Genomic DNA, 25,327 nt, shown 5'->3' with positions numbered 1-25,327 from the left:
TGGAGCTCCCCAGATGCTTCCATTTTACTTTTTATTTTGGCCCTGTCTATAAATTGCAGGCCATGTAGTTGAAGGCTGGTTGGTACATGTTACAACATGTTTTCTGCATACAGAACTCCTACTGATTCACAGCTGCACAGTAACATGTGGCTACACTTCTCAGTTCTGATTTTTGTTTATGTGACTTTCCTTTTTCAGGTCTTCTATGCTGTTTATGCATTTCAAGCTAGAAGTGATGAAGAACTCAGCCTTCAGGAGTACCAGAGGGTGAGGATACTTCGCTTTTCCGACCTGAATGGCAATAAGGAATGGTGGCTAGCTGAAGCAAAAGGTCAGAAGGGATATGTACCATCTAATTATCTAGGGAAGATGACATATGCTTAGGAGGGGAAGGGCCTGTTGAACCAGACTCTGAAGCAGACAGAATAATCATCTGTTAGGTTTGCTGCAAGCAAAGCAAGCTCACAAGCAATTGACAGAAGCCACGGTATCCAGCACACAGATGATACTGAGAACCTCCATTCCCCAAAAGCCATCACCTTGTCAAGACCTGAGGGAGGAAACATTTAACAGGAAGACTGATTCCGATTAACATGGTGAAGAGCCTGCTTTTCTATTACCCCATAATTTTCTCTTTTGTCAAAGCGTCACACATCAAGACTCAGCCTACAAGTACAAATCACAGATGAAATTACATTTTTCTTCCATGATATTTAGCAAATAATATTCAAGATGAAGGGAATTAGCCTTGAAAAAGGACAAATTCAGTCATCAGGGATACTGTAGGCTGGGTTGTTCCTGAACTGTTATCTCAGTGAACACAGACACCTCTTAAAACTTGAGCTTTTTTGATTGTCTGTTTTTATCCACAGCCTCTTTTGTGAAGAACCTTTTTTCTCATTGGAGATTATTGGATTGGGAAAAGAAAAAGGGCTTAATTTTTAAGGAAACATTTCAACTTAAAACATACCACATGTGGTGGTACCAGTGACTGGTCCCAGAGAAGAAGGTATGTTTAGATAAATATGGAAATGCAGGAAGGAAAAGAGGAGACACTAGAAACAGGTACTGTGACATAAAGAAGTTATAATTTTCAAATGAATTACACAACTGCTTCATATGGTAGAAACAGTTTGTAGCAATATGGAAGTGCCCCAGGTTTGAAATCCACATATGTCTCCACACTAGCTGCTTTAGTGCAGTGAAATGAAACCTGTGTTGTTAGCCTTGGGAAATTTACTGGTTAAAAAAAAAAAAAAAAAGGAAAATAGAAAGAAGAAAAGTCAAGTGGTGCCTTTCAGTGAATATTTAGTGCATCTCTGATTCCTTAGGTCAGATGCAGGTCACCCCAGGACAATCATTCATAGTATCTAGTGAATAAGTTTCTTTAGGTTCATTGACTGCAGTGATTCCTAGGTCAGGCTGGTGCCTGGCACTTAAGATAGACTGAATGGTGACAGCAAACAGAAAACACATCCTTGTGACTCTCATTGATACCTGAGTGTTCCTCACAAGGTACTTCACTACAGCAATGCTGAGGTCCTCTAGTGAACAGTAAAGACTTGGTGCAAAGCACTGCAAGAAGGAAACAAAAAGGTGATTATGCCTGCTGCAAACAGTGTAATTGACAGTAAACTCCTGTCAGGTATTTTCTGTATTGCATAATTGCTTGTACTGATGACTAAAGTGACAACACTGTTAAAATCAAGGGCTGCAGGCAGGCAGCGGTGGTGATGGAGGGTATACAGAAATTGTTCTAAAGCTTTTGTCTACTTCCCATAGTTTGAAGAATGGGGTTTGAAGATGAAATTATTCAAAATGCTTAGTGAGATGTAATAGAAAATAACCTGTCAGCAAAGAAAGGATGAGAAAAGTTTGGGCAGTTGCTACACACAATAGTTTCTGCTATGTTTTCATTTTCTTTAATGTCCTCAATTTTCAGATTCCTTTCATAAAAGGGTAGAAAAAGTTGTATGTCTTACTCAGAGACTGAATGCAAGGGATCACAGAGATTAAACCTGAAATTTGTGCTGGATTAAATCATATGATAGAGAAACTTTTAGAGTTCTCAGAGATAGCTAAACAGAATCTGGTGTGGGAACCTCTGTGAACTCCTGCTATCCAGTGAGCATTATTTTGTCTTATTGTACATCACCTCAGGCACTTAAATCTTGCTGTCCCCATAGCAAACAAAAAGGGTTCTCAGTAATTTTATGAACGGATTTAGCAGCTTTTACAGAAAGTTTCACATTTAGTTAAATGAAGAAAATAGAGTGCAGAGGGGAGTATCAGCTTGAGAGAACAGACTGAAAGACTCACCCTTACCCTTTTACTGCTTTGGCTTTTATATTTTGAGATTATGAGGAAGATACACACAAGGTTTTCAGCTCTGTTTTATAATTTAGAATATTTTATTTGGAGATTATCTATACTTTGCAATAGTTGAAACAATTTTAGAAATGGCTGAATTGTACTTAATAGGCTTAATGCAGTCATGTAAGCACAATGATGAAGTTTTGTATTTCAGACAGTGAAATTAATCAAGGCAAAGAGGCAGGAAAAAAAAAATTTCTTAAGTCTTAGCACTGAGAACTCAGCTTGAGTCACAGGGAGAGCTCTGATTTTGAGTGTTAGGTACATTCCCCATGAAAAATCAGACTCTGTGAAGGTGTCTCAAAGCGTACTCAAATGCTGCTCTCCAAAATATTCGCTAGGTATCCTGATCCTGATGTAACAAGGAATGAAGGATGAACACACTGGAGCTGCCCACCTAAATTTCATAGAATTTCTGGGGGACCTGGGGACTCCTAGTAGGCCAAATGAAATCCTAGTGTAGGATTAGGACCCATAATAATTTTTATATTGTGGGATAATTATATAACTCTATTACAGCCTCATAACTTGGGATCCAGTAGAAGTACGTAATTAGGTACCCCAGTGGGTTGGCTTACAACATTTCAGAAATTCAAATTGTTAACCTTTATCATTTGATATTAAGAATATATTGCGAACTTTTATTTTTGTTTCAAACAGATGAATGCAAACAGCAATTGCAGAAAATTAAAAGATGATCCTTGAATTTAAAGCCTTCCAAATTAAGGAGATTTACAACAATTCATATTAGACTTGCTTAGTCACATTTTTGTAAAGACGGTGCTTTAAATACTAGAAACTGAACTGTGTTAGGGCTCGAGAAATTTGTAAGAATATGCAATGGTTTTGCCACTGGATTCTTTTTAATGTAGGGAAGGTTACAGTATTCCAAGAGCTTTCTTACTCTCATTAATGACAAAACTAATGTATTTTGATTGAAGCAGGGACAGGCTGCAGTTTGCTGGATTGATCTTGCATTTGTTCAAATGTGCGTCATACTTGAGCTGTTGTGACAATAAATACGTACAAGTACTTCCAAGATTGGGTCCACTCAAACTGAAGTGCTTCTCCATTCAGGGAATATTTTTATGTGTTGCCACTGATAACCTGGAACTCAGAAAATGTCCAAGCCAGTACACAGCAGAGTCCTCCTAGGCTCTGACCTCTGGCACCTCTGTGCTTCACCATCTTCCCTCTGACTGATGGCGCTTGTGATCTTTGAGCAGGGTTCAGCTTTCCAGTGCAAACAGATTGAAGAATTATTCCTCCTCGCTTTTCATCTTTGAAAGCTTCACTGAGTAATTACCTCCCTCAAACACTAAAGTATACTTTTCCTGTCATTTTAAGATAGCTTTTAAAAATGAAGATAGATGAAGTGGACCTACCACCTGTACTAGGAAACACAGCCATGATAATCCTCCTTCACATAGATCTGTTACTGATAATTCCTATTACAATATTGTTTGATGAGAAATAGTAAAAAAAAATTAAAAAATCTTCTTTTAAATTATTGTAATAATAAAAATCTATTTTTGTAAGATGTTTGTACTTATTTATTTTTCAAACATGATGTTTTCCAGAAGCAAAGGCCTTTATATGCTATCCAAGATCTGCCTGCAAAGTTAGCACAGGAAATAGTTAGTTGCCTCAGATAAAATGTTGCATTTCTAGGATGCATCCCAGCTTATTGATCACTACATTATAACTTTTCAAGCACTATCAAAAATAATAAGTTGAAAAATATGTCAAGGTTCCAGATGTCAGAACAGCTCTGTTCTTTTCCAGCTGCTCCTGAGATTGTGACCACTATGAGCTGTAGTAGGATAAAAGTCTGTAAATCACAGAGCCTTGTGTTAGACCTTTCTTTTTAGATGCAGGTATCACCAGCATCCCGTAGCCCAGCCAGAAGGAGCACTCATGGAACCAGAGTGACCTATCATTTCACATTACTGAGGGTATCAGAAGTTTGGCATCTATGAAAAAAACATCAACTGCCATTAAGTGAAAGTAAAATACTACTACACCAATTTCTAAAACATTTAAGTCAGGTAGCTATTTTTATAGTAAATCACAGAGCAATGTGGTCTGGGGACAGAAAAATCACAAGACTCTTCTCCAGTTATTTTACTAAATAAGAGGCATGCTTATCAAAATTCAGATGGGCATTCCTTCTTCCTGCCCTACACTACATTCTTCAACCTGACACACGACTTCAGTCAAACAAGCCTGTAGAACAGACTGTTTTCCTGAAAATACAGTTGTTAATTCCATCCTAACTATAACATCAAAGCAGAAAGCAACTGTTCCCTTCAATCTTCTCTATTTTTCAGCAATGCCTATCTAACATACTCAAGCTAAACACTTAATTTAAAAGTCCTGGTCTGTGCTATAAATCCTTTCTGATATAATACTTCAAAGAGTCACAATCCTAACTGACATTTTTATACCAATGGAAGAAGACTTTGTATTTCATTTAGGAAGCTGGGAAAGTTACAGTGGAAGAAAGTCTTTTGCTGATGCAAACTGTACCTGTATTGCAGATTTTGTTAATGCAGTGCTATCAACAAGTGCAGACAGACTTGGCCTTATCAGAGGGAAAAGTGTGGCACGCACAAAAAGCACACAGCATCACTTATTTCATTCTGAATGAAGGGACCCTACAGTGAATCCATGCCAGAGTTATAGATGCAAAGACACATCAGGGCACACTTGAATCAGGTCTCAGGAGTATTCTAAATGGCATCAGCTACCACAGTTTAAAAACAAGTATCATTATTTTCCTGCCCGTGTTCACCCCATTGGTGGTACCTAAAATAATCGGCGCAGTTGAGATTTAAGCTCCTGCACTCTCACAAGCAAAGCCCTATGGATGTTCAGAGGTAAGACAGAGGCAGCTAGCACCTTGAACACTCCTCTGGGAGCAGGTTTTACTACTGGAATGAACACTTCACATAGGAGCACTTGGCCATTTAGAGAGTCTATCTTCACACTATTTCTTAGTGTAGGCAACAGTCTTCTGAAAAACACTTAGGAAGAAATTATGCCTTCTGTTTGCTAATGGAAACTGCGTCACTGTCTTTTCCTACTGTGCTACCATTAAAACCCTCTGTGCTGGAAAGGAAGAAGGATGGGCTGATCAAAAAGCAGTAGAAGTTCTGGATTCCTCCTCCTCATGCTGTTATTTTTACACAGCCCTGGAAGCCGCAGGCACTACAAAGATAAAACCTGTCTTTTTTTCCCTCCACAGGAAATAATAGCTGAAAAAATATGCAAATTCTCCAGGCAGCTGAGGCAATCCTGAGTAAATGAAACAATTCCTTTGGCTGTTTAAGGAACTTTAGCCTAAATCTTAATTGTGGAGAAAGGAAATGAGGTATGGGAAATGACTGCCGTGTATCAAGCTTTACACACACTTAAAATGCAGGATGGCAAAGAAAAACAGCAGCTTTCACCTACCTATGCCAGTCTGTGTAGTGGGTTGACCATGAACAGGTGCCCACCCCAGCTGCCCTGTCATGCAGTCCCCTCCTCAGCTGGGTGGGGGGCAGAGAAAATAAAAGATGGAAGAGTTGAAGGTCAAGATAAGTGGAGTGAGAAATCACTCACCAATTACCATCGTGAGCAAGACTCAGCTTTGGGAAAATTAATGTGACTTATTACCCATCAAATCAGAGTACGATAAGAGGAAAATAATACTGGCCATGCCAACCCAATGAAGTCCAAGATGTTTTCATGTTTAGAGATGCTCCTCGCATTACAGAAGGAATGGAGGGAAATTGCCACATTCTGGTCACAGAGAGAAAGACTCAAGGTCATTTTCCAGTGCCCACCTTGAGCTAATTCTGGGATGAAGAGAGGGAGCATAAATTGAGAAGAACAGCTCAGGGGTAAGAATGGAGAGCTGGAGTACCTGATGCTTCTCAAATACACAATGGTACTCTACATTTTAAGAAAACTTGAAGACAGTTTTGACTCTCTTCTGTTCTTTTTAGTTCAAGTTTCTCACTGTATTAAACCAAAATAGGCCAATTTAGCAAACTGCCAAACCAAAAATCTCAATTTAAATACACTGTTGTTGAAGAGTGAAATTTTGAAATTAAAAGAAAGTATTTTTTCCCCTTTATAATTTGAGGCTTTATAATTTGAGGTAATAAGCTCTGCACAATATAGACAGCTTTGAACATCTAAAGCATTTTAAGTATTGGGATATGGGTCAAAAGAAAAGTGGCAATAACTTCCCCTATTAATAATCCTTTTATTATTAACATTTAAGAACGATGGTTTCAGCAAGTTCAATTTATTAAGTATCTACACAAATGTGGGGGTTTTAATATTAAAAAATACCCAATTTTTACAATTTCAAGTTTCAGTGCTTTGAGCTACAAAACCAGGAGCACGTAATAATGAATTCCTCTAACGTGTTCAATTCCCAGACTTGCAAAGGCAGAAGGAATATTACAATTATTAAAGTCTGACCTTCTGTACAGCATAGTGTTTGGGCTTCCCTGATTTAACCTCTTTCACTCCAGCACCTGGGGGATTTTAAGAAAAACACTGACGGCACTGTCTCACAGAAACGCAACCGACAAACATCAGCAAGCAGCCAGATTACTTCTTGAGCTTCTTCTGAGCAGCTTTCTTCTTGACCATTTGTAGCCTTTTCATGGCGTTGAGCTGGGATTCCTGCGAGGTCGGGCCCTTGAGGGATGCCGGCTGGTTGCCGGTGTCAGCCGCGGCTTTGCCGGTGCCACCCGCGCTGTTCCCCGCGGAGCCGCCGCTGCCGTTGCCGCCGCTGGCCTGGCTGCTGGTGCCGGGGGCGGCGCTGCCGGGGCTGGGCAGCCCGGCCTTGCTCACGTTGTCGCTGCTCACCGAGCGGCTCAGCGTCGTCTTCCCCAGGGTCAGCGGCGGGGGAGGCTTCAGCTGAACGGGGTTTGTGCTGTTGTTGGCAGAAGCTATTTTGGCCCCCAGTCCTGTTTTTGAAGTTGCCAGCCCTGACAAACCCACGGGTTTCTGGTTATTTGAAGAAGCTGCAGGTTTCCCGCTGGCACTCTGTGCTGTCGATCCCAGTTTGGCAGTTGATGGGTTGGCAGAGGAGGTTTTGGCTGCAAAAGCAGCCCATCCTGTAAGGCCACTCGTTGCTGAAGAGGAAACGCTTGTACTGGCAGAGTTCCCCGAAACTGCCGCTGAGGTCTAAAATAAATAAGCATTCTTATTATAGCAGCATCTATTTGTGTAACACATCACAGCAGGAGCACACTGAGCCTCTGTTTCAGTTCTTTTCCCAGGAACACCCAGTGGACAATATTTCATCACTGGTCACCACGGTTGAAAAGTACTAACAAGAACAGGAAACGATGCCAGGTGCAGCCAACTTCTAATCTCCCAGGCACATAGAACATAATATCCTTTCTCCCCTTTCTTCTGTACACTTAGCAGACTACCACACAGCCCTGTGATCCCTCCATAAACAACAGAAGCACAAATTTGTGAATTATATTTAAGGTGGTGGCTTGCCTTTTATTTTATTTGTTTACTGTTGTTAGCAGGTGTCACTTTTTAACAAGCTGACAGATGCTCAGACAAAAATCAGACACTGAGCAATTAAGTATTACATTTATTACAGTCTTACTGTCAAAGTAGCAGTATCTAAACTGTTTCATTTCTTCCTGGTTTTTAGCAGCTTGTAGCACAGATAGAATAAAAAAAAAAATTATCTTCCCATAAAGATATCTCTCATATCTCTTCCCAAAAAAATATAGTCTCTTCCCCTTAAGGTACTGTGAAAGACACACTTTCTCCGAACATGGGCTGCTTTGCCTGCAAAGCACTGTGCTGCTATCCACACTGAGTTCCCACACCTTAAATCCTAAAATCCCCAGGCTTCAGGTGAGGATGGTATGTTGATTTAAATCAAGAGTTAGACCAAATGGCAGAGTCAAAACAAAAAGTATACCTCTCTATTCAAGTAATACTCCTTTTATAGAATACCCAGACAGCTTTTAAATAGTAAAGTTGATGGAAGAAATCAGGCCCCAGGTCTTACAACCTGTTTAGGCACATAAATAACTCTGCTGAGGTGAAGAAAGTCATTCACAAGCATAAATGCTAGAGCAATACCCATCCTAGTGTTCATGATGGCTTGCATCCAGGCAGAGCAATGGCAAACATAACTTTGAGCAAATGAATAATTCCTTTGATTTTGAGTTAAAGCTGTGTTTTCCTAAGAAAGGGTCATGCTTTATAAGACTGCTCTGTTATCAATCACACTGCTTCTGGTTTACCACCTTTGACCAACTTTTGACAATACTTTAACTTGGAAAAACAGAAACATGGGGCAACACAGAATCACAGAATGGTTTGGGCAGGAAGGGACCTTAAAGATCATCTCGTTCCAACCCTCCTACCACAGGCAGGGATGCCACCCACTTGATCAGATTATATTTAAGAAGCTCCAAAATTAAATCTGAGTCAGCAACACTTTCCCTACAATGGAATCACAGAACCATCTAGGCTAGAAAAGACCTTCAAGATCATCAAATCCAAGTGTAAATTCAGCACTGTCAAGGCCACTGTTGTCATGAGAAAAAGCCTTTCAAATGCCAAAATACACAGAAGTTACTTGACTAGAGAGAGCAAATAATGCATTTTATACAGTTCATAGACTCATAGAATGGTTCAAGTTGTGGAAAGGACTGTAAAGATCATCTAATTCCAACCCCCCTGGCACAGGCAGTGACACCTTCCATGAGACCAGGTTGCTCAGAGCCTCACCCAGCCTGGTCTTGAACAACACTTCCAGGGATGGAGCATCCACATGTGAAGTGAGATTTTTTTCCCTGTTCTTTCAGCGTTCATGCAAACCCACTATGCTGTGGTACTACTTAGTCCACATGGTGTAGGAAACTATTTTCAATTATAGTTCTTATGTGAAAAGATTGGTCTAATTGTAAAAAAAACTATTATCTGTACAGTGAAACAAACTCTTCCTCTAGTAAATTCAAACTACATTACCTTGACTTCTGTTCTTTTGAATGCCAGAAAAGCTGGTGGGGTCTCAGGTTTTAACTTGATTTCTGGTTTCTTGACCAATGGATCCTTCAAAGCTGGTGCAACTGAAACCACTGCAGGAGCTGGTTTTTGAGGTGGTTTTTGTGTCTTCTGAGCCTGTGCAAGTGGTAGAAAAAAGCACCCTGAATTAGTTACAGGCTACAAAACATGGACTGTTTTGACTGTTAACAAAAAGCACAAACATTTTAAGATTGCAATCTAGCCTTTACAATTTCAGCTTTAATGGTCCCTGAGAAATGAGGCAATAGGGCATGTGGAGATGTCCTGGGTATGGTTCTGGGGACAGAGTCCAGCCAAATAGCATCCTGAACAGAACTTGCTATTTCAGCATGGAAAGAGTGGCAGTGTTGACACTTGGAGAGCAGGAAAGCACTGGGCCTTTAGAGAAATAAGGCAAAGACAGGTGAACTTGCAAAAGACAGGACATAGTCCAGCAGTACTGGGATGTAGGCTGCAAAAGCCTGCTAAGAAGTGGCAGGCAAAATGGCAGAATTCATGCCAAAACAAAAAAAGGAAAGGTCATATTGAAGGCAACTGCTCAATGGCTAAATTGGCTACCCTGTGCACTGTGCAGGAACTGACCTCAAGCAAACACTCCTCTGAGTTCAAGGCGTGATGATCATCTGAATAATCACGTATTTCAGTCAATGTTGGTACATCCTAGGCCAGGATCTTACTTTGCCTTCTTTCCTTGTTTCTTAGTGGAGCCATTTCAACAGATAACACTTGCTAAGTTATTGCAGAATAGTTTCAAAACACATTTTCTGCTGTATTTTTCTTTATTCTGGGTGTGATTTTAAAACATTAGAACTGAAGTCACTAATGTTGTATGCACCCAAAGGTGCTGTCTTTATGCTTATTTCTCATAATGAGATGAGTAGGATTCTGGTAGGATACTATTCAGTCATGCATATAAATCAAAATAAATGCAGGGTTTTTTTTTTTTTTAACTGGAATGTGCTATCCTGAGTTTATCTGTGACCCTGAGAACATTCAACATGTCAGATTGAAACTTGCAGTCTTGTCCTACAAGAAAAGAACCATTCATATCCAAAGCTGAGAAGAAAACTTAAAATGCAGGGCTATTACTAAAAGCTGAGTATCAGCTGTTTTCTCCTTGTCAAGCAGGAAACAATCCTATTTCACTCTTCTTCACTCACCTTCTGGTTTTTAAAAAGCTTTGTTTAAGAAGTGCATTACGGAATACTCTTTGAGATGCCACATTAAAAACCACAGCTGCAGCAAGGGAAGCACTGCTGAGAAAAATGATTCTCCAATGTGCTTCCTAAGACTTGTCTAACCCAGGAAATATTTTCACACAGTAGAAATAGCCTGCTGTATTCAAATAGTGCTCACACGAGACAAAAAACTGACTCCTACCATTCTCTTCATCTGCCTGGTACAGCGGGCACAATACCAGACAAGTCGAGGATCATTCACTTCCTTGTCTGTCACCTGAGGTTTATGGCAATCCTGGTGGTAGAGATTATGGCACTCCTGACACTCCACTAGCTGATTCACAAAAGTAACTGTCATTTGCCTGCAGAGCAAATAGTTAAGAACAGATTATGGGAGAAAGCACTTAGAGGATTATCCAATTGTTGAAAATTTTGCAAAGCTTAAGATAAAAAATAAAAATATTTTTCCTTTCACATATATCTTCTACCTGTGGCAAATAGAATGTATTCCTTTTCTTCCTGTATCAGTTCTTCTTAACTAATATTTTAGAAAATTGGTATTTTTAAAGGTAATTTCTTTCAAGAAATTTGAAGACTTCCATTCCATTAAACATGTTTATATGACAGTCTTGATTTCCCTGTTAGATTTTTAGGTTAGAAATGTAAGTCTTGCTCACTTTGGTTCACCTGGGCATTTTATGGATACATCACAGTATACCAATTACAACTTCCTCATTATAATAGCATATGAGGGCCTAGTCTCCATTTGGGTAACTTTGCTGACAGCTGTAGAGCAATACAGTTCAAGAACAAATAATTTCTCAATGACAAGCATGCAGGAGTACTTTCTGCTGCAGGATTTAAAAGCATCATCATCCAAGCTCTGTGCTACTTTGAAGATGTTTTATTAGCCATGCCTCTGGTCCCGACCACATAAACAGACACGTGGAATTTGAGATAATACCAGAATCACGGAGAGATGGAATAGAAAGGATTAATTGTGCAGTCCTGCCTTGAAGCAAACATGCAAGCTGGTGATGAGGGTCTCATTTTGCGTGGCTCTTGCTGAAAGTAATCATGCTGTATAAATGACACATTAGTGATATATATATGGCTGGGAGTCTGCCTGTGAATTACCCAAATACCATTTTCCTAATGATTCCTTCTTTCAGATGACAAATCAAGCTATTTAATTGCTAAGCTGCTTTTGCTCATATCCCTGAGGAGCAGGTACCCAGGTAACCATGGAAACTCTATTTGTAGATACATGGGGAAAGGTAATCCCTTATTTTTTTATATAACCGAAAAACAAAATCTGAAGGTATTGTCCATGTAAGTACTGGAACATTTTCTAAGAAAGAATTCTCTTTTAAACAGGCTACCTAAAAACAGAGGGGGAAACCTTTCTGAAGTTCTAGGGTCCATTATTTTACATTCAGGATACTCAAAAGATGTTTTGCTTGTTTTTTATTCCTGAACAAACTGGATCAGAACAAATAGTCTCAAGGAAGGAGATTCACCCTATTTTAAAATTACAGAAACCAATGCTCGATTGATTGAAAACCCATGAACTCTTCATGCTTGGAAACAAGTTAAACCACTTACTTTTAAATTATAGCTATGAAACAAACCTAATGATTTTTTACCTTCAAAAACCAACCAAACAAGTATTAATAGAAAACTAGGTTGTCATTTCCAAACCAGTCCTTTAAAAATATTTTTTTGGGGAGGAAAGCTTCGCTATTATCTACAAACTGCATGTATTATTTCCTCTTTGTACAACTGAGAAGCCAGTGAGGAGCCTCCATAACTGGTGAGTTGTCCTGTTTTTCCAAGGCCTACAGGTACTGGAGAGGATGAAGTTGTTTTTAAGCATACTCCTTATGCCTAACTTAGTGAAAAAGAACAACTAACTTGATATAGAAGGTAAACACCAAGGTATCAACATTAATTACTCCTAATCACTGAAAATATATTTGACACTTTGAAAATCTTGGAGAAACATTTCATGCCTCTGTTTTAGTTTTCACATGTATAAAAAGGATTAGTTAACATCCAAAAGCACTTTTTTGCATTTGTGAACCCCGAGCTGGGTTCTTGCTAGCTTGTCTTCTTAAGCATATATAAGTATAAACTCTTGTGCTATGAACTCCACCTACTCTACAATTTGACATGTTTTCATTCACAACTGTTTGAATAACTGAGTCATTAAAAGATGTAATTTTAAAAATGTACAGGATGTTATTATTTTGGCTCACCCAAAGAGGGTGCATATTTTGAAAGCAAGCAATAAATAGAGGAATACTGTCTGACCATGAGCTGGATTCAGAACTTTAAAGCACAAATCCTCTGAAAAACATCCAGTCCAGTGTGAGCTGGAGACAGACAACTATGTGACATCAGTTTCAGCAGATTCCATACAAAATGGAAATAATCCAGAGTGTTGGGGTCACTGTCGCCACTCCCTCTCTGATGAGTTGTTCCTTCCCGGCAGTGCTTCTCCCTCTGTCTGGCATCAGAGATATTTTGGTTAACCAGGGTAGATACATCTTTTGCAAGAACACTGGAGCTGGTGACCATAAACTGGTAGAAGCAAAGCCTTCAGCAGCCAGGCTAAACAGGGATTGTTGAACAGCTAATGGAAACATGTATCTGGCCTGTGCTTTTCAAAGTCTTGGCTACAGTGGGCACAGGAGCTGCATTTTCTGTCTTCAGCTTCTTTGCTTTGCAGGCACTTCTCATTATGCCTGCAAGTGTTTCTCTTTGCCAGGGAAGACACAGAATTAATCATCCACAGCAGGTCAAGACTGTCAAAACAAAACTTCATTACCCCCTCCTGCCAAATAAGGTAATACCTTACTATTTTTAGTAGCATTTTAACATAGCACTGAATGGGCTATGATAGGGGCTACAAAAGGGGCTTTGCCTCTTTTAAGAGACAGCAAAAATGGAATTTGCAGGAAAAAAGGTAACATTCATGTATTTATATACTTCTTCCTTTGTCAATGTCTATAAGAAAGTAAGTATTTGAGCTAACACTGAATATGAAATCCCATCAGTCCCCAACTGGTCACCAGCATAATCAGCTGTAACTACAGAAATTTATCCTCTGTGCACTGACAACACTTCTGTATCTTCACAACAGGAATGACCACAGAAATGATGAAAGAATTACAAGGCAGCGTTTTCCAACTGACTCAAGCTGAGCTAAATTACATACTGCTGCCAAAAGGCCTGTCCCTCTTCTCTGTCCTGCCCCTACACTCCTGCATCCACACATGCGCCAGCATAAGCATTTACTCTTACTGAGCTGACTGAAATCCAAACCTACTGAAAAATCCATGTGGAGAGCTGATCCAGGGGCTGATTCAGTTGATCACAAACTGTACTGGCAATATATCCCCCTAAATAGTCCAGGGAAGGAGGCACAACTGGAGAGCCAAACTGCTCCTTTTGGCAGCAGTGGGAGCCTAACAAGGATATAAATGATCTGTGAAACAAAATCCTGATGCGAGTGATTTGATCCAAGGGTGGTTATTCAAAAGTATTTTATACATCTGTTAACACTAAATGTAATGCTAGTACCATGTTAATGAAGTCCAGTTTTAGAGCCCTTACTGGAACGTAAAAACAACCTGTCTTCATGCAAGATATATATGCTGATAAAATATGGCTATGTATAAACTAATGTCAAATGATTAGGCAAAGAAGAGCAACACATACAGATCTCATACTAATACCACCTAAAAGTGCTTTCAGATGAGAAATGATTTTTAAAAAATGCTTATCACTAGCCATCAGTATTTTGTTTTCCAATAACTGTAAACTGTGTTTGTCATGATGGGTTTTGCATCATATCTAGTTTTATTTTTCACTTATGCTTTCCTGCAGAAGAAAAGCTGGTTCACCCTCTAAAGGTTCCATTTTCAAGAAACCATTCTTATTCATGAAGGAGCCTTAAATGTATTATCAATTTTGGATACTAAGTGATTAAATGATTTCTGGAATAAAAACTATGAGAAGCATTAACTCAATGGTACACAATTAAAAAAAAGGTAACTACACCTAGGTGGAATGAAGCAACGTTTGACTTACCTGCAAACAACACAGGCTAATCCCATTTCCATGGCAAAGTCATCAGCACTGGTTTCCTCAAAGCTAGACAAATCAGGCATGGACAAATCTTTGCTCGTCTGAACTGTAATAGGAGAGGAACGAGCCTCTTGTTTCTCTACTCTGGGCTTCTTTGGTGCATCAGCTCCTTCAGCAGGATCCCCTTTTGTCTATTAAACACACACACAGAGAATATGAAAATGCAACAAGCTAACAGATCATAAAAATGAGTTAAAATGGAACAGTTAGATTAGCGGTATAAGAAGGTGTATTTTACACAGCATACACACTAGTGTATTTTCTTTAATTGCATATTTTCTTCAAAGTATTTGTGAACTAGCAGCTCAAGTCTCCTTTTCACACTTCACCTCAAAATCCTTGAGAAAGCTTTGGGAATATTACATTTCAACTTGCTACGTTTAAGTAATCTCTTATGAGATCATCTCTTAGGTTTTAAAACACAGAATGGTTTGGAAGGCATCCCTTAAGTCCAGCCTCCCCAGGTTGGGAGGGAATGGGCAGGGAAAATAATCACAGCATAATTTCAAGAAGACATTTATTAGACTGCCTAAATGGCAACATAACTGGCTAATGCAGCTCACAGGCTGCACCATGAGTTGAAAAGGGGAGCTTTTGTCTAAAACATCTTAAAGTTTATTAACCAAGTTATTTCACCAGAGAACAAAACCAACTTACTTTATCTGCAGATCTCTTTTCTGTTTCTTTTTTCACCTTTTCTGATGCAGTGGGCTTGCCGTTGTTGTTGCCAGAAGGCAAACTGGATGAAGCTTTAGGCTCTTGCTTAATGGGTTTGGTGACAGATACTTTTGGTTGCTCTACTTCCTGGAAACAGAAAAAAAAATTGAAGCTAAATTCTGCAACTGAGTTCCTACCTAATTTGCAATTAGTAAGATAACAGGACAGGCAAACAATATACCATACAACACTGATCATCTATATGTACACTTTTTAAAAAAAACATTTCTTGAAATATTATCATATCACATCAACAAACTAGTGCTTAAATCACAGAGATTTAATAAAATCTTCCCTTACCACTCACCTTTCTGAGGAGAAGGTGCTCCTTTTCCAAACACAGATCCTCTTTGGAACATTAATTAAAAAGGAGACATTTCTGCTCTTAAAATTCAAAGAGGTAATGAGCACAAATTTTTAGATAGTTCTGAGGACAAAATTCAGTATAAGCTAAAAACAAGCTGACAAACAATGTAACCAGACATCAGTACTTCACTCCTTTACAGAGAGAAATACTGACCTTCTCTTAATCTCAGTCCACATTCATCTATCAGATTAATACATTTATATCCCAACAGAAATCAATGGTTCTCATTAATGACACTTTAATGCCAGCAAACGGAAAACCAGGAGAGCCTGCAAATGATGGGCACGAGTAAGGTACCCTCTCCCAGATGGTAAGATGGGAGCAATTCTGTACTGTATACTTGGACAGGTCCTAAGGCCTGAGATTCAGCCCTCCAAAGTTCATTGACTCGACTGTGGTAATCCTGTGCTCCCTTACTCTCTTCTTGGATTTCATGATCAACCACAAATTAGCCCTGCAGCCTGCAAATGCAAGAAAAGGAATTCTTGTACTTTTTTTTTCATTTCTGACCATTGCAGTCCTGCTGATATTGGAGACAGACTGAAAAGAAGAGAATGAAAAATTTCTTCCTCTGGCCTGAGCCTCAGTTTCACCTGAGGGCAGGTGACTGCCAGCCAAGCTGTTATTAGAATTGGCTTCCCAAACCTCTTTGCACTGTTATTCTGCTCCCTGCTTCCTCTTTAAACCGCACATTGCTTCTCTGAGCTCTGACACCAAGGGCATCTGAGAGCTTTGAGACCCATGCTAGGTTTCAGGGAGTTAACAAGATGAACAGAAAGGATTTAGACCACACAGTAAAGCATGATGTATGTTGAGCAGTACTAGCGCCTTTTAGTTATTTGGAACCGTGTAGAAATGAAATATTGCAAATTTATCAGCATACAGACCATCATTAGAACACAGCAGGCTGACTTGCAGGCATCCTAGGGGAGAACAAGACCTCATTATCCATATGGCAATACACAGCAGCATGAGGATGTCCCCTTTTGGCTATTTCCATACGCTCATCTCAGAGTCAAATATTCTCTCTAGCAGGTGTTCAGTGATTTTCAGTAGATGAAAAGTAACGTTTGTCATTGGACAGCAATGGTTTCAGCCTGCAAATCATTTCTGCTTTGAACCATTGGGTGTTTTTTTCATATGACTTCATCAACAGAATTTCATGGAAAGAGATACAGCTTTACTGGTAAATAGCTTATTTTGCTTCTTATTTATCTGTGGCAAAGCTAATCTATATTTTAAAGGCCTTTTAGCTCTGAAATGTAACTGCAGAAATACCTAAGTTTGGGTGCACCTTCCACAGCATGTCTGATAAAATGCTGAATACCTCTTTTAAGTCTTGGTACATCAACATGGTAAAGAGATTTTTTTTTTCCACATTAACTTCTATTAATTGAATGGATTATGTTGTAAGGAAAGGGGAATGATGAATATGAACATCCCATAATTACTTTATCTTTTTCGTCAACTTCTGATTCTCTTTTAACTTTTCAGCTGTAAAAGAGGAACCAGGAATAGCAGGAGCTTTATTAAGGCACACAAAAAGGAGTCATGCTCCCTGACACCAGTACCTTCTGAGAGGGACGGTAGCTTGAGTCAGTTCCTCTGGCCAACGACTCGTCAAGAAGTGCTTTCAGCTTTTCAGCAGAGTCCTTACTCTTTGAGTGCAAAAAGCCCAGGGCTTTCAGAAAAATGGGATCCAGCTCCAAGTTCACTGTAGCAGCCATAGTTGTATCTTCAACAGGAGTTAAAAGAAAAGAAAAACAATGACAACTTTATTTACATGCAGCATAATTCAAACAACATGTGACAAATAGAAGATTTCCTTTCTTTTTAATATGAAATTATATTAAACCACAGCAAGGATTATATGTGAATTAATTATCATTAGAAGATGACTGTGAACTTCAGGGCTGCAGAACTTAGAATACACCTGGACATCTGAAATGCCAAATTCATTCTTTGGCATATATGATATTCAGAAATTAAACTCACCATACTTATGTAAATGAAAAAAAAATCATATTCTTGGTATTTAATATATAAAAATATTGAAAAGTATGCAAAATAAATATTAACTTCAAGAAATTACCACTCTTCTCCTTAACATGTTTTGCACATACAGTGATTTCGAACTCATTGATCATTTAAGAGCAACCAGGAAAAATCTTACTTTTAGAAAAATTAACTTTTGAAACTTCTGAAAACAACAGCTCAAGATATACAGATAGTATATTTTTTATATATATAAAATAGCTGAAAAATACGTTTTAAAATTTAGCTGAAGCCGTGAAAAAAATTTATAATTCAGATTGTGTGTTATCCACATACTCATGTGACAGTCTAAGTGTCATGTCAGATAATGACTATCCAAAGCTGCCAGATACCACAGTGTCCATGGAAATGGAATAAACTGAGAAAGATGTTACAAAGACTTTAAAAAATTGTTTGCCTCATAGCAATACATTCCTGCACTCTGGAGCATTCTGTGTTAATTTCCTTAAAAAACTCTAAGGAATAGCATTTACACCAGAAATTTTTCCTACAAAGATAGATACCTAACTTAAATCAGTAAATGACAATTAATAATTTAAGAAATAACATGGGAACTTTCCTGAACTTTTCTAAAAATGTATGAGAAGTGTTATTTTTAATAATCCCTTTAAATCTCATTTTAAACACATCAGGATGTTTGTGGGTTTGGGTTTTTACCCAATAATCTAGAAGACATTCTTGAAAAGCCTTTCATCAGTTCTTTCATCAAAAGCACTGTATGGACAGCATTTTCAGCAAAAGCTTCCAAGGTTTTGTCTGATGAATTCCTTTTGATATTCATGGCAGTGAACTTTTACGTCTCTGGCCAAAACACCAGCACTGGCAGGCTGCTCCCTCAACGCTTGCCTACAAGCCCCCAGGAACCTTTATCTCATGCTGAGCTTTCACGAGACACCAGAGAATCGCTTGACTGAGATCATCAAGGAGTTCAACCTACAGAACTTCATAGGGATTTTATCAATGGACCCAGCAGAGAGTTAAGAAACCTCTTCAATAGCCTCTTCTCTCTTCCTTAATCTTTGCTACTTGACAAATCATTTTCTGGTGGCCACAGAACTTCTGCCAGGAAGTGCTACACACCATCTACTCAGCTGTATCAATGATCAAGCACAGACTGCAGTGCAAGCCCTGTCCCAGCAATTCAGTTTCTCTCTGATGACTACAGAAAGTGAATTCACAGAGCACAGAAAGCACATGCCCTCTTTTCTTTATGTATCTACCTCTGATAAATGTTCAGGCTGCTCTTGAGATCTGTGGATAGATTATGTTCCACATTCCTTTGTTCTGTGAACATGCCTTCCAAGTGTCACTACCCCATACTCTTAAACCAGGACTCTGCTAAAACCTCTGTTTAAAAATTGTAGAATCTAAACACTAATTTCAGAAATTTTGTAGAACTCCCTATTAAAAAAAAACCCCTTTAAGTTCTTTGAGGGAGAGAGGAATTCTACTAGGAATATATACCTGTGTATGTGAAAAACAGGCAGCTTCAACAGTCATTCACAGCCATTCTCTAATATTTAGAGAACAAATGTAAAGCTAATTCAATTTTCATCTCTCTGAAGGTAACACTTCCCAGATTTGTTTCTAGCTCTAGCTTTTTATAGACTTATATTGAAAGGAACTATTAAACCCCAAATTTCAAAAGGGTTCTCCATATTTATTCTTTTATTTGCTATGTAATTGCAGCAATTCTTTCTCTGTTCTTGAGGACAATTATAATGTCCTAGGCTACTACAGTTATGACTAACATATCACAAGAAATTTCTCATGCAAAGAGAGGAAACTGGTCTTAGTAAGCAGCTCAAGTATGCTCAGTTTAGGCATGTATTTTCAAATAAAAAAAAAATATCTATTAGTGAGTTAGAGAAGGGAAGTATATTCAGTGGAATGATGAACACATCAATAACTGTCCTAAAAATAGCCACATCTGAAAAAAGCAAATTGATAATTATGCTCTCCTTATGGGACCATAATAACACTGCTGCCAACCAGGCTACTAACAATGTCTGTTCTGGTCCAAAAGGCAAATTATTGCTTTTGGTAGTGGCCCTTTCCAGATGTTTGCAGATCAAACCATTTTTAAGCATCAAACAGTGGTTTGACACATAGAAACCTAAGATCCAATTTCAGTCATTCATGTGTTAATTCACAAACTGCTTCTCTGGCAGTCAAGTCAGCATACAGCAACATGACAGTTTTGAGACAAGGACAGCAGATTGTTTCAATGATGATGCCATAGGCTATTCTGCAAGACAGACCTCCTTGACTTTCTTCTTGAAGTGGAATCTTTGTACAGGAACTAATTCAAATGCTGTTTGGAAAAGAGTGAGTGTGTGACACTGCCTTTTCTGTATTAGACTGATAATGCAGCTGTGAGATCAGAGGGCTGTGTTGAAACCCTTGAACCCTGAGCAGAACAGGTTTTGCACCAAGCAAGCACACCCTCTTGCAACCCAGCATTCACCCATCAGCCTAATCCTAAAAGCACCTTTCTCAGCTTGGGTCTCTGTTACCTCCTAAGTTGGACTGTTCTAATTAAATCCATGGGGAAACATAGATGTTAATCAGTGAGTTGTTATTCTTAAAACATCCAAGAAGTTTTGGATTCTTTCATTTCTTGAATATAGTATTGTCTTCTGCCAAATACAATCAACTGTGCATTCTACAGAGTATGTGGTCTACCAATTTAAGATTTGTAAGATTTATAGTGTGTAGGAGTCCTCTTCTTTTTTCATTTATTTGCCACCTACTATTTTGCATTCCTTCTTATGTATTATCTTATTCATCATACCTTGCAGCTAAACAAATCTACTTCCATTACATTTTAAGATATGGTCATCTTTTCAATCATCTGAGCTCCTATTCCTATTATTTTCTGAGGCAGGTGTACTACTAAAGACGTTTTTCCAAAAAAGTACACATCTTCTATTTATTATTTATTATGCAATGCTATTATAGACTTCTGCTATTATGTCATCCTTTTATAGACTCATCAATATTTTTACTTTTTACTGCCCCTGATAATTAAAAGGCCTTTCACTCACATATCCTTTTCAGTTATCTTCACAATCTGTAGCAGCTACCTTAAAACACAGTCACATGAATCAACAGCTTATAATTCCTTCCAACACACTCACTGCATGGTTTTTCACTTGCCACCATAAAATCAATTCACTTGTTCCTGTCCTTTTGGATCCTTTTGTTCCTCAGAATTTACCCTTTTCCTGACTATATCTACTAACAGTGACAGAGGCAGATTTTTCTTATTTACCAATAATGCCTCTTCCAGGTCACTTTCAGATCTGATGAGTCTTAAGAAAGTAGATCAAGAAAAATCTTAACAGCAGGAAAAAATGAACTTCTATTTTCAGTTTTTGCTACAGTATCTTAATCAGCACTTGATTTATGACAGCATAATTTCTCAGTTACTTTCCACAAGGGACATTTCAAAACTCACGCACTTCAATAGTCTGGATAACTGTATTAATGAGAACAATTGTATTAATCAGTTCTAATTTCCTTGTCATCTTCTTCAAAGAATCTTTTAAGACACGAATAAGATCCCCTGCTATGGAGTTACTAGTACTGGCATCCTTAATTTTACGTTCTATTCTACAACATATTTTATAATGTACTTTTAAATTAGTATTCCAATCAATATCACTGTAACCAGTTTATCCAATATTTTAAAAATTACACCAATGCCCTGTATTTGCTGTTTTCTCCACAGAAACAGTGAATTATTTAAGAATAACAGAATCATTCCCTGTGGAAGGGACCTCACATGGTCACCCTATACAACCTCCTGTTCAATGCAAAGTCAGCACTGAATTCAGACCAGCTTGCTCAGGACTTTTCCAGTTGCATCCTAAAAATCTCCAAAAACAGGAATGCAAAAATCTTTCTGGGCAAGCTGTCCCAATGCTTCAGTCCTCATTTCCTTGCTTTGAGTTGGAGGTTTTAACTTGTGCTTTCTCTCATTCTCCCATTGTGCATGTGAGTACAAAGACTGGCTCTTTCTTTCCAATAATGTCCTCAGGTGAATTAAAGCTTCCATTATATCCCCCTAAGCCCACAGCAGATGGTATCCAACACTCCCTCCATCTTCAGATCTAGCTGTTTAGTCACAGAAGGCAAGCCAAATGATCAGACATGATTTATCCTAGGTAGATCTGGCTCTTCCCAGTTTCTACCTGTTCCTTCTTTTGCCACAAATGGCTTCCTCCATGATCCTTACACAGGAGGAAGGAATGAGGCTGACCAGTCTGTAGTTCTCTTGCTTGTCCTTCTTGCCCTTCATGAAGATAAGCATAAGGTTTGCCTTTCTCCAGTCTTTGGGATCTTCCCCAATCTCATGGCCTTTTAAAGATGACAGAAAGCAGCTTTGTGAAGACCCTGTCAGTTGTTGGCACCCTTTAATGTAGTATACCTGGGCCCATGGACTTATCAGGGAAACAATCCTGCTTCAATCCTCTCTCACAACTTGTAGTTCCTCCTCTCCTTACGCTCTGCCTTGTGGCAAAAGGCCTTGTGAGACCTTACAGGTCAAATCTGTGGCAAAGAAGACACCAACTATTTGACCTTTATCTACGTCTGCTGTCACTAACATGTTTGTTCCATGCAGCAGTGGTGACATATTATTCCTTGTGAATCCTTTACCTGATAAGTGGCACAATGATCCTTGTGACTCTCTTTCAACTCAGGACATTCTGTGATAATTGTACTTGCACAACTGAGATTTGCTAAGCCCTGATATCCTGAGCTTCAATATTCTGCATAAAATGGACCGAAGATGTTTCAACACGTCACTGCTCATTGGCTTATGCCACTGGTAAATGGAGTACACTTCCACTACTGCTTTCACCTTTGCCTTATTCAATGTCTACACTGAAACTTAGTAAGTGTACAAATTCCTGGGTATCATCCTCCTGGTAATTTCTCAAAGACAGAAGCAATCTTTTAGTTAAAAACTAATTTCAAACAGTTACGCCAAAGCCACGACGTGACCCTCTGCAACCTACTTGCCGCAAACTTCTCCCTGGGACTTCTTTTTAGGAACGAAGAGAAGGCCTCCCAACTAAAAGTAACACTTCAGAATGCTCAAGAGAGTAAAACACCACCCTCCTACAACCATTACTGCCCCGCACAGACTTCCTCAGGGCCGCTGCTGCGGGCGTGCCCGTGTGCCCAGGCCGGGCTGTTCCTTGGCACCATCGCATCCCACAGGGACAGCCGCTCCCGCCGGGCCCTGCCGGCACCGCAGGACACCCAAAGCTCACCCGGCTCCGAGGGAAAGGGCCGCCAAGTGTGCCTGAGGGCTCCCGTCCTCCTCCCTCCTGCCAAACACCTTGTTTCTCCCACCCAAACTTACCCTTACTGTCCTCTCCAACCTCTTTATTCTCTCCCCAAATCCGCTCTTCCTCCCCCCTCTCAAATTATTTTTGTCTTCCCCAGACCCCTCTGCCCTCTCCCAATTTCCCTTTTCCTCTCCCCTCACAACCCCCCTTTGCCTCCTCCCAAACCCCTTTTCCCCTCCCAACCCCGAAATTCCCTCTTCCTGTTCCAAACCCCCTCTCCCCTCCCTCAGCTCCCTCTTCCTTCATCCTCCCAATCGCTATTTCCTCCCCACCTCACTCTTCCTTCCCCCTTCCTACCCCAAATTTCCTCTTCCCGATCCTCTCTCCCTCCTCCCAAGCCCCCCCTTCCAGGCCCCGCAGAACCACCCGCTGGTGTCTTACCGGAGCCGAGGAGGAGGAGGAGGAGGAGGAGGAGGAGGAGGAGGAGGAAGGCGCACCGGCGGGTGCGCCGCCACCTCAGTTCCCCCGCGCAGCGCGGGCCGCGGGCGGCAGTTCCGGGCGGCGTTCGCGGCCCGGGGCGGCGCAGGAAGGGGCGGAGCCGGGGCGGAAGCGGCCGGGCCGGGGTAAGGAAAAGGAGCAGGAGAAAAGGCGGGATAAAGGGAAGGCGGTGGTGGCGACAAAGTCCTGGGGCTGGTTTGGCAGCGCTGCCTGGGCGCCGGGAGCAGCTGGGAGCAGAGGCTTTAGGGAGCGGGTCTGCGAGGGAGTTGTGGTTCGGTGCTGCCGCTCTCTGCAGTGGCCGGGCTCAGGTGTGTGCTGCCGTCCTGAGTCTGGCCTGGCTCTGTCCCTCATGGCCCGGGTCTGTCCCACATGGCCCGGCTCTGTCCCACATGGCCCGGCTCTGTCCCTCACGGCCCGGCTCTGTCCCTCACGGCCCGCCCGAGTCTGGCTCCGGAACCGTCCACACCTTTGACTTTATTCGTAGACCGGCCTGAAGCTCGGCTCCGAAGCTCTTCTGTGCTTCCCTTAGGGCTCCCTGAGGGTGCAGGGGTGGCCCTGAACGCATCCTGTAAATGGATCGTCTTGGATAGAAATATAACTCCAGGCTCTCGAGTTATGTGGCTTAAAGCACAAATAATACTTTGCACTATGTTAAGTATTTGCCACGTTTTTAAATGGCATTATATTAAGCATTTCTCAAATGCTAACGCGCCTGCTTAACAAAAGTGACGTTTTAGTAATCAACAAATGAATGGGATCTTTTTCAGGGACTAGTTTATGTACTTATTTGTCTTTAGTTTTTATGGGAAACAATTGTTTTTAAAGCAGCGGTTTTCTTTACTACGTTGTTAACAGGGCAGCTGAGTGAAACTAATTTAAGTGTTGTTTAGTGCATGTTGAAAGAGAAGAGAAAATGTACAGTTGGTGAAAGTTACACTAACATAATAGTTATAATTTTTAAGTAGGTGTCTTTTATACCAAAGGTAGGCAACATTATTTATCTTTGTCTTTTGAGTTATGGTGCAAATCCTGTATTGATCATCACTTTTCATTTTCACTCTTTCAAACAGTGGCTACTGTAAATATGGCCAATAGAATAAAAATCCATCTCTTCCCACAGAATTTATGGTCTTATTAGAGAAAAAATGTGCTGGGAAAAAATACTGTGAGCAAACAGTGCAATGTCTTATTAGGTTTGGTTAATTCTGTGTTGCACATTTCATTTTACTGTGGATGTCTGTGTCTGCTTTTGTCTCAGTGAGCTGCCAAGGGATTAATAAACACATTTAATGGATAGGTAGTAGTTATGTGAAAATACTTAAGTGAGAATGGGAAACCCAGTAGCCTGTTATGTCTTTGAATTGAAAATCTGTGCATAAATCTGCAAGGAATATAGACTCTACAGAGCCAAAACAGTGTAGAAAAGCACCTGTATTGGAAACAAAAAATATAGGAAGTGGCTTTATAATGTCAATGCTTAGAGACAAAATGTTGGGAGGAATTCTTGGAAGTAAAATACCGGCGAGGGGTAGGGTGTGGCAGTGTAATTCTGTGCAGCTTGGTTGATGTGATGATTTAAGAAGGCCTTTCTTCTCACAGGAAGCAATGAGGAAAGAGAG

At 40.0% G+C, this 25,327-nt stretch overlaps 3 protein-coding genes across 21 annotated transcripts in view; 2 read left to right on the top strand and 1 right to left on the bottom strand.

Annotated features, from left to right (window-relative positions):
* ARHGEF38 (Rho guanine nucleotide exchange factor 38) overlaps window positions 1-3,913 on the top strand; it is a 50,780-nt gene extending 46,867 nt beyond the window's left edge. For all 7 annotated transcript variants that reach the window (XM_086888300.1, XM_023924688.2, XM_086888297.1 and 4 more), the window contains exon 14: window positions 199-3,913. In XM_086888300.1, coding sequence (XP_086744426.1) covers window positions 199-384 — 186 coding nt within the window. In that variant the 3' untranslated portion in view covers window positions 385-3,913. The remainder of the gene's footprint in view (window positions 1-198) is intronic.
* On the bottom strand, window positions 2,987-23,788 carry INTS12 (integrator complex subunit 12). Of its 3 annotated transcripts, none has more exons than XM_086888314.1 (7): window positions 23,652-23,788; window positions 17,427-17,628; window positions 15,429-15,575; window positions 14,715-14,902; window positions 10,822-10,981; window positions 9,385-9,537; window positions 2,987-7,563 (listed from the first exon to the last, which is right to left on the bottom strand). In XM_086888314.1, exons 2-7 carry the CDS (start codon window positions 17,580-17,582, stop codon window positions 6,982-6,984), a joined length of 1,386 nt encoding a protein of 461 aa, XP_086744440.1. In that variant the 5' UTR covers window positions 17,583-17,628; window positions 23,652-23,788; the 3' UTR covers window positions 2,987-6,981. The 3 variants fall into 3 exon arrangements, with proteins under 3 accessions (XP_086744440.1, XP_023780459.2, XP_023780458.2); XM_023924691.2 differs by having other exon boundaries at window positions 17,427-17,590; window positions 23,652-23,739; XM_023924690.2 differs by lacking the exon at window positions 23,652-23,788 and adding an exon at window positions 22,935-23,477 and having other exon boundaries at window positions 17,427-17,590.
* Window positions 23,744-25,327, top strand: part of GSTCD (glutathione S-transferase C-terminal domain containing) — a 46,360-nt gene continuing 44,776 nt past the window's right edge. Inside the window, exon 1 of one of the 11 annotated variants that reach the window (XM_086888309.1) lies at window positions 23,744-23,833. Coding sequence is in view for 1 of the 11 variants with exons in the window: in XM_086888302.1 (XP_086744428.1) it covers window positions 24,078-24,363 (286 nt within the window). In the remaining 10 variants the exon portion in view is untranslated. The other 10 variants (XM_086888308.1, XM_086888307.1, XM_086888310.1 and 7 more) reach the window with 10 other exon arrangements.

This window comes from Cyanistes caeruleus, chromosome 5 (assembly GCF_971803275.1).
Source record: "Cyanistes caeruleus chromosome 5, bCyaCae1.hap1.1, whole genome shotgun sequence".
Classification (NCBI taxonomy): Eukaryota; Metazoa; Chordata; class Aves; order Passeriformes; family Paridae; genus Cyanistes; species Cyanistes caeruleus.
Note: the sequence above shows the minus strand (reverse complement) of the source record. Positions and strands in the feature narration are given on the sequence as shown.

Excerpts from the sequence above, each read along its gene's own strand:
- INTS12 (XM_086888314.1), bottom strand. The coding sequence starts at position 17,582 with ATGGCTGCTACAGTGAACTTGGAGCTGGATCCCATTTTTCTGAAAGCC. Across the intron at positions 15,576-17,426 it reads GCTACCGTCCCTCTCAGAAG|GAAGTAGAGCAACCAAAAGT; the intron begins GTACTGGTGTCA and ends TTCTGTTTCCAG. Across the intron at positions 10,982-14,714 it reads TTAGCCTGTGTTGTTTGCAG|GCAAATGACAGTTACTTTTG; the intron begins GTAAGTCAAACG and ends TTTGCTCTGCAG.